The 12,415-nt window shown below is 43.8% G+C and overlaps 1 protein-coding gene across 1 annotated transcript; it reads right to left on the bottom strand.

The window, feature by feature from the left end:
* Positions 1-667: 667 nt before the first annotated feature.
* LOC121782936 (rhamnogalacturonan I rhamnosyltransferase 1-like) lies at positions 668-11,545 on the bottom strand. Its single transcript, XM_042180945.1, has 9 exons — positions 11,118-11,545; positions 3,286-3,584; positions 2,801-2,868; positions 2,601-2,689; positions 2,318-2,483; positions 1,956-2,245; positions 1,678-1,882; positions 1,430-1,587; positions 668-1,332 (listed from the first exon to the last, which is right to left on the bottom strand). Exons 1-9 carry the CDS (start codon positions 11,138-11,140, stop codon positions 1,074-1,076), a joined length of 1,557 nt encoding a protein of 518 aa, XP_042036879.1. The 5' UTR covers positions 11,141-11,545; the 3' UTR covers positions 668-1,073.
* Between the last annotated feature and the right edge of the window lie 870 nt (positions 11,546-12,415).

Raw genomic sequence — 12,415 nt, 5'->3', positions numbered from 1 at the left:
CGGATAAACGAGGCCAATAATTTTATAATCTAGCATCCTCAATTATTTAGCAACAATATAAAATTATATGAGCATGATATTGCACTTCTCCCCTTAACCATTTGTCCTTTCTTTTTCTTTTTATTCTAAAAAATCGTCGTCCTCACCATTCGAATATAAATATTTGGTTAATTATTTTTAGATGTTGCAATAATCAATGTATGTACATTGCACAATGTATTGATGCTTTAAAATATATACCTACACATGTTATTGAAATAGCTTCACTACTCAATATATACACATTGTGTCTATATTTTTTGAATTCTCTTGAGAGTTGTAGGCTTAATAATTATGTAGCATGATCATTATATCTACTACTATAGTATACATGTGTACATATACATAATGCACTTTATATTTATAAAATATCTTAAATATCACGATGACATTTGACATTCTTTGTTGCTTATATATTCAAATTTAATAATTGGAAAATGTCAAGCTGACTTTTTTGCATTGTTTTACATTAAATGTGATCTCATACTCGCTAGATGAAATTCCATGATGAATCATAGCAACATTCTCAAAATGATGTTGACATCATTTGAACTAAAATTATTAGTCAAACTAGAGAATAATAAAATAAATAGATGTGGTTCAGGACAAAAAACAAAAAGATCCCAGATCACAAAAATTAAACGTATAAAATATGTAACAGACACATAGTCAAATTTTACATTACAAAAGAACAAATCAAGATCTTGAAAAGAATAAGAGAATTATGAGAAAAATGAGAGGAAAGAGGGTTGAGAGTTTGGCAGTAAAATCAAATCTATATTTGCTTCTCTGTGTACAAATGCAGAGGAGTCGATATAAACCGCATTGAAATGAGAGGGTGGATTTTCTCTATACAAGAATTGTAATTATTGAGTTGGATAAAAAGAACAACTTCATCAAGTAGCACTTCCCAAACCCCCTCTTGTGGCCTTTCTGTAAGCGCCCTTCCAATCGAAACCCGCCCTTTTGAGATCGATCTTCTCGCTCCGCTCTGATCCCGATCCATCGCACAGCTCCTCATTTGTATCAAGGTTTCAAATACTAGTCAGTTCTTGTGGTTCGTCTTCACTCTGCGTTTCCAAACACTCGTAGGGGTTGGCGTAGAAGTAATCTTCTTCTTTAGGTCGGTCGGGAATCACTAATCTCCTGGTCAGGTTTCCCATGCGTTCAGCGTGAGCATCTTTAACAGCAGTAGAAAATTCATCCCAATTCAGTGACCCGGAGTTATACTTGTCTATCAATTTGACTAGCAGCTTTCTGTCGAGTAAAATGGTCTTCTTGTATCCAAGATGTCTAATACCCGAACGAGAAAACACAACAGTTTCATCAAAGAGTTCAACAGATATTCAACTATAGGCATTGTACAGAAAACAATGACAACCGATCATACCTGCGATGCCCTTCAACGACTTTAGCCATATTGCCATCGTACGTGGGAACAAAGATATCACTCTCCAGGGAAACGAGATAATCAAGAGCCGCCATCTGAGACGAGTGATTCTGGAAATACCTAAGGTCGGAAGAGTCCAACAATGTTTCCTTCCTCACCTATTATATATAGACAAAGGAGATGATGAATACATCAAACCATACAAGTAAAAAACTAATGCTTATAACAGAGCTGGTATATTTCCTCACCAGATTTGGATATGATGCTCTGAGACTAGAAAGTCTTCTTTCTCCTCGATAGATTTCCCCAGCAGCTATGTAAATCTGGATATTACGATCAATGTCCAGTGCCCGTAACGTGAGGGCAGTTTCTTCAGGTGTCAAAGGACATAGACCTTCTCTCCTTTTCATATCAGAATCTATAACCTTCTCTTTCCACCACGGGTAGGCGTATCTTTAAAATAATATGCAAGTTAGCTACGACACAATCAGTATTCCGATACTTTAAGTATGGACCAAATCATTACCTCATTTGTGTTAGTTCCTCCACCTCGTCCGCACCACAACCCTGTGTACAACCAGAGAAGGCTAGCATGTCCATCTCGTATCTCAGGTGAAGCACGATGAATGGACCATTTTGCCTAAGAATTTTAATGACTTTTCTGCCCAGTTCCTCTATCTGAGGTGTAAACCTCAAAACACCAAAATTAACTCTGCAACGGAGCCTCTGAATGTCCATAGGCTGATCGTTATTGGCAAGCCGAGCATCTGTTCTGTTCAAATGGACAACTTTATATTTCTGGATCAGTGGAAGAATCTGCAAGCAAGAAGAAGGAAAGATGAATAAACTTGTAATCTGGAAGAGCAGAAAACAAAGAGCAACACAGACCTGATTGTGATAGTACGAAATATCTGACCAACTAACAGGGGGCATGGTATAGATGATCCCCAGCTCGACCCTCCTCTTGAGCCTCGGAGGCAGCTCCTTGAGTATCCGAACTTCATCTCTCAAGGATGTAATGAAATGGTCGACATCAAATATGTCTTCGAACTCACTGCAAACACTCAAAACATCTCTATTTAGGCTGGCGAAGCATGTTTTCAAGACACGTGAATGAAATAAGCAGCTATAGAATAACTGAATGGATATTCATGTGCGTCAGCAAACAGACCTAGGATCATTCCAGAACGAAGTCTTGTCAAGTTCAGGAACCACCAATGTAACATTAAGATATCTTGCAATGGCAACCATGTCGCATATCTGCAAGCAAAAAAGACGAGGTTACACAGCCATTCGAGGTAGAAGGAACCTAAAAGCCTAAACGAGGCTCGTGGAGCTCAATCTCTATTACTGTCAAGGAAAGTTACCCACCGCAGCACGCATTTGATTAAGCCCTCCGTTGCACGAAACCATCAAGTAACCGTTGTTCTTGTAAACCCCTATAAGAAACATATGGTTTTTGAATCATTTCTGAGTCAATTCATTAGTATAAAACACAGAAAACAAGCTCACAAACTACAAGAGCATGAAGGTGATAATCAAAGCACAGAAACAACAATCAATTTCACCAATGTAAGAAGAAAATAGTTCATCATCTCTGGAAATTAATTAATGAACCAAGTTTTGTGAACTAAATCCATTGAAATTAACGACCTCCTCCATAACTACAAAATCAATAAATGAGGCACAGCAATCAATGCAGCATGGAAGAAAACACAATCAAGCTCCAAATTCATCAACAAACGCATCCACACGGAAATAGAAAACACAAAAAACAATCAAATCCACCATTAAAATCCCTAGATTCACAAAACCCCTTTCCTACCAAATCGAGATAAAACACAACCGACACTCACTCTTTGGAGGCAAAACCCTCGCTAGATGCGACTGAGCATCCAAAGCCGCCGCCGCCGCCGATTCCTGCGAGAAGCAAGACGGCCAGCCCTTCAAAACACGAAGCCCCCGAGTCTCGCTCAATGCCGTCAGCTGAACTAAGCAAGTCCACACCAAAATCGACGTAGTCGCTCTGATTATCCAAAGCTTCATCCTCGATCGCGACACGACGCCACTGTTTCTCAGCTTCTCCAGCTTGTCGCCAGCAAACGCCGCCGTTTTGAGCCCCATTATCCCCCACTTCCTCCTCCGCTTGCTCTCTGATGAGTCGGCGAATTTCTGATGTTAGTGAATGCAGGAAGATGCAGATCACGACACAATGAATTTACGTGGTTCGATTTACTGAGGTAAATCTACGTCCACGGGAAGAAAAGAGGGCAGAGTTGTATTGCTTGATCTGTTTTCTACAGCTTACAATACAGACTTGCTATTTTGTATTTTATCTCTAGAGATCGAGAGAATGTAACCCTATCTATCTGATCTAGGTTCTATTTATACAAAGGACCAAGATCGTGGCATGCAGCTATTTACTAGGTAGTGGATGTCGTGGAGATCGTGGCGATCTTGCATGGGTCCACTATCCTGCATGAGTTAATGACTGCTTGACACCACTAAATAGATCGTGGGTGTAGTGGAGGTCGTGGAGGTTCTGCATGAGTCCACTATCTCCCAGTTCGGTCGAATACTGAGACCGAACTGCTGAATTATTGCCGAGCAGCTTTTGCCGATCTGAGAGTAGAGCTTGATGCCGACCTGAGAGCAGAGTTTGATTGGTTGGCTTTTACCGAGCTGTAGGCTGGGGCCGAACTCTTTGGTTGTGCCGAACTGAACTCTTTAGTCATGCCGAACTGATACTCTTTCTTGGGCTTTACTGCTGTTGGGCTTGTTTAGTACGTACTCCATCACTACCCCCCCCCGGAAAGCGAAGTGAATTAGTTCGGCATTCTGAATAAAGGTACGGGGTAAGTTGATGTTTGTCCTCGGTCTTATGAAGTGAACTCTTCTTTGACCGGACTCGTCTTTGGTCTGATGAAATAAACATCTTTGACTGGACTTGTCTTTGGTCTGATGAAATAAACATCTTTGACTGGACTTGTCTTTGGTCTGATGAAATAAACATCTTTGACCGGACTAAGCTTGTGTCCTAATTTGGCGAGTTTTATCGCGTGGATCGGACTTTCCCTTGTCCTAATTCAGGCAAGTTTTATCGCGAGAATCGGACTTTCGTTGCAGTTCGTTTCAGACGAAGTGCTTGATTTTTAAGCCGAATTGTGGTCTTGTATCCTCTTTAGAAGCTTTGACTTCACAATCGTTGGCTTATTGCAGTTCGTTTCAGACGAAGTGTTTGTTTAAGCTGAATTGTGGTCTTGTATCCTCTTTAGAAGCTTGGACTTCACAATCGTTGGCTTATTGCAGCTCGTTTCAGACGAACTGCTTGTTTAAGCTGAATTGTGGTCATGTATCTTCTGTAGAAGCTTTGACTCACAATTGTTTAGCTTGTATATGTTCAAAGAAGGGGATCAGCCTTCGAAGAACAAGATACCTCAGTAACATTTGTAAGAGACGACACGCACAGAGACAGACAAAACGCATATAGACAAAACGCACAGAGACAAATAAAGACCAAGTAAACCAAATAAAGCACATTGACTGAACAAGACTCAAGACTGACTGACCGGACTGTCTCTTACAAATGGAACTTTTTGAGGTTGGAAATGTGCCATGTTCGGGGTACCTGTTCTCCTGACATGTGAGCCAATTTGTAAGACCCTTTGCCGAGGACTTCTGACACCCGATACGGACCTTCCCATGTGGGTTCGAGCTTGCCCAGCTTTTCTGCTCGGCTTACTTCGTTGTTTCTCAAGACGAGATCTCCCACTTGAAATTGTAGCTTCTTCACCCTTTGGTTGTAATACCGGGCTACTTGCTCCTTGTACTTGGCTGCTTTTATGCATGCCAATTCTCTTCTTTCTTCGGCAAGATCTAGCTCGGCTCTCAGTCCGTCGTCATTCATTTCTGAGGAGAAATTTAGAGTTCGGGGACTGGGTACGCCGATCTCCACCGGAATCACGGCTTCAGTGCCGTACACAAGACTGTACGGAGTTTCACCGTTGGAGGTTGTGGGTGTAGTTCGGTAGGACCATAGGACTTGAGGGAGATTTTCTACCCATTGTCCTTTGGCTTGTTCTAACCGAGCTTTTAACCCTTTCACCAGGATACGATTTGTTACCTCCGTTTGTCCGTTTGCTTGTGGATGAGAGACCGAAGTGAACCGCTGTTGAACATTCAGCTCTTGGCACCAATTCTTGAACGTCTTGTCGGTGAACTGAGTCCCGTTATCCGAGATGAGGATGTGGGGTATGCCAAATCGGCACACTATGTTCTTCCAGACGAAATCCAATGCCTTCGAGCTCGTTATCGTAGCTAATGGTTCAGCTTCCACCCACTTCGTAAAGTAGTCCACGGCAACGATTAGGAATTTCATTTGCCGAGGAGCTTGAGGAAGTGGTCCCACTATGTCTATGCCCCATTGCATGAAAGGCCAAGGGCTTTGCATAGTGAATAGATCGGTCTGCGGCATCCTTGGGATATTTGCATGGATTTGGCACTTCGGGCATGTCTTGACGAGCTGCACTGCTTCTTGTACCAAGGTTGGCCAATAATATCCCCATCTTAGAACTTTTTTAGCTAAAGCTCTAGCTCCGATGTGGCTGCCGCACGATCCTTCATGAACTTCTCTGAGGATGTAGTCCGTCTCTTCTGGTCCTACGCACCGCAATAACGGCTGGAGGTAAGACTTTCTAAAGAGGACTCCTTCATGAAGTTCGTACCGAAGTGCTCGGCATGTGATCTTCCGAGCTTCTCTCTTATCCTCGGGCAATTGTCCTTGATCCAGATACTGCAAGATCGGCGTCATCCAGTTCGGCGAGCTGGATACTGAATGTACCTCGGCTTCATCAATGCTTCGATGCATTAATTCTTCCGCCTTTGAGCTCGGATCTGAGGCCAACTTACTTAAGGTATCTGCTCGGCTATTTTCCGCTCTGGGAACACGGATTATCCGAAAATAGGAGAAACTTCGGCTGAGGTTTTGCGCTTTGTCCAAATACTTCTTCATTCTCTCGTCACGGGCTTCACTTGTACCCAACATGTGATTTACTATGACTTGTGAATCACAATGGACTTTGAGAGATTTGACGAGCAGACTTTGCGCTAACTGGAGTCCGGCCAGGAGGGCTTCGTACTCGGCTTCATTATTAGTAGTGGGGAATAGGAACCGAAGTGAGTAGGTTACCTCGTGTCCGTCGGGAGCGACGAGTAAAATACCAGCTCCACTTCCCATCTTGTTTGAAGCTCCATCTACGAATCCGCTCCAGCAGTCTGGCGGCTCTACTTCGGATTCCGAGGGCTGTGCTAGTTCGGCATTGGTAGAATTTTTCTGTTCGGCAATGACAGGGATTGCTTGATCGAACTTGGCCTCTGCAAGAAAATCTGCCAAGGCTTGTCCCTTGATGGCTTTCCGAGGTAGGTACTCGATTGAGTGTTCTCCCAGCTCTATGGCCCATTTGGCGATTCTGCCTGATGCTTCTGGCTTGGTCAAAACTTGCCGAAGAGGCAGATCGGTTAAGACGCATACCTTGTGAGCATAGAAGTATGGCCGCAGTCTCCTTGCTGCATTTACTAGCGCCAGAGCAATTTTTTCCAGAGGTTGATACCTTGTTTCTGGACCTCTTAATGCTCGGCTTGTAAAGTAGATGGGAAACTGCTTTAGGCCTTCTTCTCGTACAAGCACCGCGCTGATGGTTTGATCTGAAGCCGCTAAGTATAAGAATATTACTTCGGCTTCGGTTGGAGCAGATAGAATAGGAAGCTCGGCTAGATAACTTTTGAGCTCGTCAAAGGCCTTTTTCTGCTCGGCTCCCCACTCGAACTTTGGTGCCTTTTTCAACACCTTGAAGAACGGCAGTTGCTTTTCGGCTGCTTGGGAAAGGAATCGATTCAGTGCGGCTAGACATCCGGTTAGCCTTTGCACGTCATGTATGGACTTCGGCATTGCCATGTTCTGAACGACTTGAACTTTTGAGGGGTTTGCCTTGAGTCCGTCCTTTGAAACCCAACAACCCAGAAACTTTCCCGAATCTACCAAAAAGGTACACTTTTGGGGATTAAGTTTGAGGTTGGCTTTCTTGAGCACGTTGAGAGTGGACTTGAGGTTGTGCTCGTACTCCGAAGTGCTTTTGCTTTTGACGACGATATCGTCAACATACACTTCGACCTCCTTTCCGATCAGGTGCCGAAAAAGCTTGTCTACCATCCTTTGATAAGTGGCTCCGGCATTCTTTAAACCGAATGGCATCTTTTTATAAGCGAAAATGCCGAAATCGGTAATGAAAGCTGTTTTCGGAGCGTCACTCTCATCCATCAATACTTGGTGATATCCTTTGTATAAATCAAGAAAACAGAAAATTTCGAAGCCGATCAAAGCTTCTACTTTTTTATCTATATTCGGAAGGGGATAGCAATCTTTAGGACAGTGCTTGTTTAGATCGGTAAAATCTATGCACATCCGCCATCCTCCTTCTTTTTTCTTGATCATCACAGGATTGGCCACCCAGGAAGGATATTTCACCTCGAATAGTACATCCGCTTCTAGTAATTGGCGGACTTCGTCATGGATGACTTGGCTTCTTTCTGCCGCAAAGAGTCTTTGCTTCTGTTTTACTGGCCGGATTGAAGGATCAATATTTAACCGATGAGTGATTACCTCGGGGGGCACTCCGGTCATGTCCAACGGAGACCATGCAAAGACATCTTTGTACTCCTTGAGGAGCTGAATGGTCTTTTCCCGGAGTAGAGGCGTTCCTGCGAAGCCGATCTTGACCGTTCTGGATGGATCATCTTCGTATAACTGAACGGTCATTGAGTTCGGCTCTGAAGTGACTTCGGTCATCTCGCTTGCCTTTGACTCCGGTTGCTGTGATTGCTATGCTTGATGGTGCCGAACTGATTGCTCGGCACTTTTAAGCGCAATCTGCAGACATTCTTTTGCCCTCTTTTGATCACCTCGGATGACCGCTATCCCACTTTTAGTGGGGATCTTGATGGTGAGGTGATAAGTAGAGCAAACGGCCCGAACTGTGTTGAGCCAGTCTCTCCCCAGGATGATGTTGTACGGGGACCTAGCTTTCACCACAAAGAACTCGATCATCGTATTGGAGCTTGTAGGTGCTTTTCCCACCGTGATCGGAAGGCTGATAATACCTTCAGGGCGGGTGTCCTCCTGGGCGAAACTTTTTAGAGGAAGTGGAGCCGGACTGAGCCGAGCTGGATCCACTTCCATTTTATCGAAACATTCTTTAAAAAGAATGCTGACTGACGCTCCTGTATCCACAAATACTCTGTGGATCAGTTTGTTTGCCACTCCGGCTTGAATGACAATAGCGTCTTGGTGAGGAGAGATGGCTGGGACGGGATCGGCGTCTGAAAATGTAATCACTTCGTCTTTCTTCAGCCTTTTATGTGTTGGCTCCTCTTGATTGGAACCTCTGCGTTCTGCTTTTAGGGACGACTTAGTCTTCCCGGCAGGGAGAGCATCAATAGTCAGGATTACTCCATCATATTGCGGCTCGTCGTCGTCTTCGGGATCCTCATGTCTTTTCGGATCCTGAGGATTGCAGTTCGCACCTCTCTGCCTTTTGTTCTTTTTCGGCTGCTTGCTTTGGTATTTTTTTAACGTTCCTGTTTTCACAAGAACATCAATACCTGCAGCCAAATCTCGGCACTCCTCGGTATCGTGACCGTGGGTTTGATGGAAGGAGCAATATTGATCCTGAGGTCGCCGCGCGGCTGATTTCGTCATCCGCTTTGGTCTTTCGAACATATCGGAATGTAGTTCGAAAATTTCCGCTCTTGACTTGTTCAGCGGTACGAACTGAGCGGGCGGCTTCTCGGGATTGAGACGGGGTCCCAATCTGTCTTGCACCGGAGCCCTTTGAATTCTTTCAAATGGAGTCCGGCGAGGATGCCCCTGATCGCTATGATCGGGCTTCCTTCTGTCTCCTCGGGACGATGAGCTGTCTAACGACCGTTTGCGACGGTCTGCCTCATCGGCCCGGGAGTACTGGTCCACAATGTCCCACATTTCCTGAGCTGTCTGCGGACCGCACTCAACGAGCTTCCTGTAGAGAGCTCCAGGCAGGATTCCATTTTGGAATGCCGAGATGACAAGCAGATCGTTGAGATCGTCTACTTGCAGGCATTCCTTGTGGAATCTTGTCATAAAGTCGCTGATTTTTTCGTCGCGACCTTGACGAATAGAAAGCAGCTGAGCCGAAGTGATCCGGGCTTCCGCTTTCTGAAAGAACCTCCTGTGGAAAGCATCCATTAGATCTCGGTAGGATCTAATGCTGCCTTGAGGAAGGCTGTCGAACCACCTTCTGGCGTTCCCGATGAGCAGCTCGGGGAACAGCTTGCACATGTGGATCTCGTTGAGACCCTGGTTCGCCATGTTATATTGATAGCGCCCCAAGAAATCATGAGGATCCACGAGTCCGTCATAGGTTATCGACGGAGTTTGGTAGTTCCGCGGCAAAGGAGTTCGGGTGATATCGTCCGAGAACGGAGTTTTTAATGCTCCGTACATGGCGAACCCGACATCTCTTCGGTACGGAGGAGATGGAGTTCTCCTGTGGTTCCGGTACCGAGGAGGAACAGGAACATGTCGGGGTTGAGGATTCTTTCTCCTGGAAGACACGTCACTACTGCGGTAGTGACTTTCATGCCTAGATGAGGAGGGAGAATCCGTCGTTGTCTTCTCCGGCTGTTGGCTCTTCTGCAGGAAGGTTAAGAACTCCTCCTGCTTCTCGGCCAAGAACAGCTTGACAGCTTCATTTAAATCGGGCTGCTGGGAAGACTCGGTGCGATGACTCCTGGAGGGGCTTGTTCCTTCTTCGTGAGAACCGGAGGTAGATGTCTCCCGAGGCCGTTTTTCAGACCTGCGAGCTGGACTAGCTTCCTCACGGTTATCACGAACGGTATTATGGGTGTTATGTGATCTGGTATGCATTTTTTTTTTGGGGTGGAAAAAGGGTCAAAAATTCGCTTTATCACAAATTTGGTTCTCTGTTTCCCACAGACGGCGCCAGTGATGAGTCGGCGAATTTCTGATGTTAGTGAATGCAGGAAGATGCAGATCACGACACAATGAATTTACGTGGTTCGATTTACTGAGGTAAATCTACGTCCACGGGAAGAAAAGAGGGCAGAGTTGTATTGCTTGATCTGTTTTCTACAGCTTACAATACAGACTTGCTATTTTGTATTTTATCTCTAGAGATCGAGAGAATGTAACCCTATCTATCTGATCTAGGTTCTATTTATACAAAGGACCAAGATCGTGGCATGCAGCTATTTACTAGGTAGTGGATGTCGTGGAGATCGTGGCGATCTTGCATGGGTCCACTATCCTGCATGAGTTAATGACTGCTTGACACCACTAAATAGATCGTGGGTGTAGTGGAGGTCGTGAAGGTTCTGCATGAGTCCACTATCTCCCAGTTCGGTCGAATACTGAGACCGAACTGCTGAATTATTGCCGAGCAGCTTTTGCCGATCTGAGAGTAGAGCTTGATGCCGACCTGAGAGCAGAGTTTGATTGGTTGGCTTTTACCGAGCTGTAGGCTGGGGCCGAACTCTTTGGTTGTGCCGAACTGAACTCTTTAGTCATGCCGAACTGATACTCTTTCTTGGGCTTTACTGCTGTTGGGCTTGTTTAGTACGTACTCCATCACTCTCTTCGCAGTCCTTCAATCTACACATTCCTTCGAATAGCCTCTCTCCCTCTCTCTCTCTCACAACTGCAATTTGCCTGACCACTTCGTCTATGCACAGTTTGCACCAAAATTGGGGAAGTCTGATTAAATTGCTGGCAGATTCAACTAGATAATTGCTCCAGCCGACGGAAAATCGAGGGGAAATGGTTAAATTAAAGGTGCATTACTGAAGTATGGCGACTGATGAGTCGATCTTCACCAGTAGATCAACGAAAATTGGAGGAGGATTTAGAATAGTCGAAGGTTTTGAAGAGGATTGCAGTGAGAATCGGCGGCGGGAATGCGGCGGAGGCGCAATGGAGGTTGAAGGGAGCTGGCGGAGGAAGCTGCATCTGAAGGCAAGCTCCGAGCTGCGATATATAAGGCGAAACAATGTTGAGAGAGATATATATATATATATATGTAAGTGCGTGTATATGTCTGTGTGTGTGAGAGAGAGAGGGAGAGAGAGGGTGTTGGTGAATTAGTGTGTGGTGCAGATCAGAGGAAAATGGAAATGTTGTGTGATAGAAATGAAATGTGGGCCTTTCCCGATTTAACCTTCCACGAGGCTCTAATCTAATGTGCTAGCCTCCACACTATGTTGCTATATGACTTACATTCTGCAAATTAGAAGTTTCGTTTTGCCGTTTTTCTCCATTCGTTATTAGGAATCGGTTCATTTTTTTCGTTTAATGATAAGTATACTTTACATTCCATTCATAATTTTACTCCATATAAAATTAATATATAAAAAAGAGTCGCATTCCACTATTTTCTTTATTCAAATATACTTTATATTTCTCAAAATTAATATTTCTCAAAATATTAATTTTATAATAAAGTGTGAGTCGAATGAGTTAGTGAAAATGAAATATAATAAACTCTCATATTACACTGGATTTAGGGAGTATTTTGTAATTATATCATCTCACAAGTCTATCAAAAACTTTTTATATTTATTTTCACATTATATTGAATAAAAAATAGGTGTAGATAAAATTGTTAGGATGTTTTAAAGAAATAAGTGAATATATATGGAATGCTTATAACTTTGTTTTCATAATATAGATGAGAGATGGGAGTGAGTTGAATAAAGAATGAGACACGAAAAAAAGAAAGAATAAAATGTTGTTTTTGCGTAGAATGTTATTGACCGATGACCACTCGATGAAAACATGATGTCTAGTGTTACATAGATATATCTTCTAGTTTGTATATAATTATTTCTTACATTGTTGACATATAAATACCATATTAATTTGTTATGTGTTATTATGGC

The sequence above is a fragment of the Salvia splendens genome, chromosome 20, assembly GCF_004379255.2.
Source record: "Salvia splendens isolate huo1 chromosome 20, SspV2, whole genome shotgun sequence".
NCBI lineage: Eukaryota > Viridiplantae > Streptophyta > Magnoliopsida > Lamiales > Lamiaceae > Salvia > Salvia splendens.
This window is presented reverse-complemented; position numbering and strand designations above follow the sequence as displayed.

Coding starts and splice junctions, on each gene's coding strand:
- LOC121782936 (XM_042180945.1), bottom strand. CDS start 11,140: ATGTGTAGATTGAAGGACTGCGA. Junction 2,690..2,800: donor TTAATCAAATGCGTGCTGCG/GTGGGTAACTTT, acceptor TTTTGCTTGCAG/ATATGCGACATGGTTGCCAT. Junction 2,246..2,317: donor TTTCGTACTATCACAATCAG/GTCTGTGTTGCT, acceptor TCTTGCTTGCAG/ATTCTTCCACTGATCCAGAA.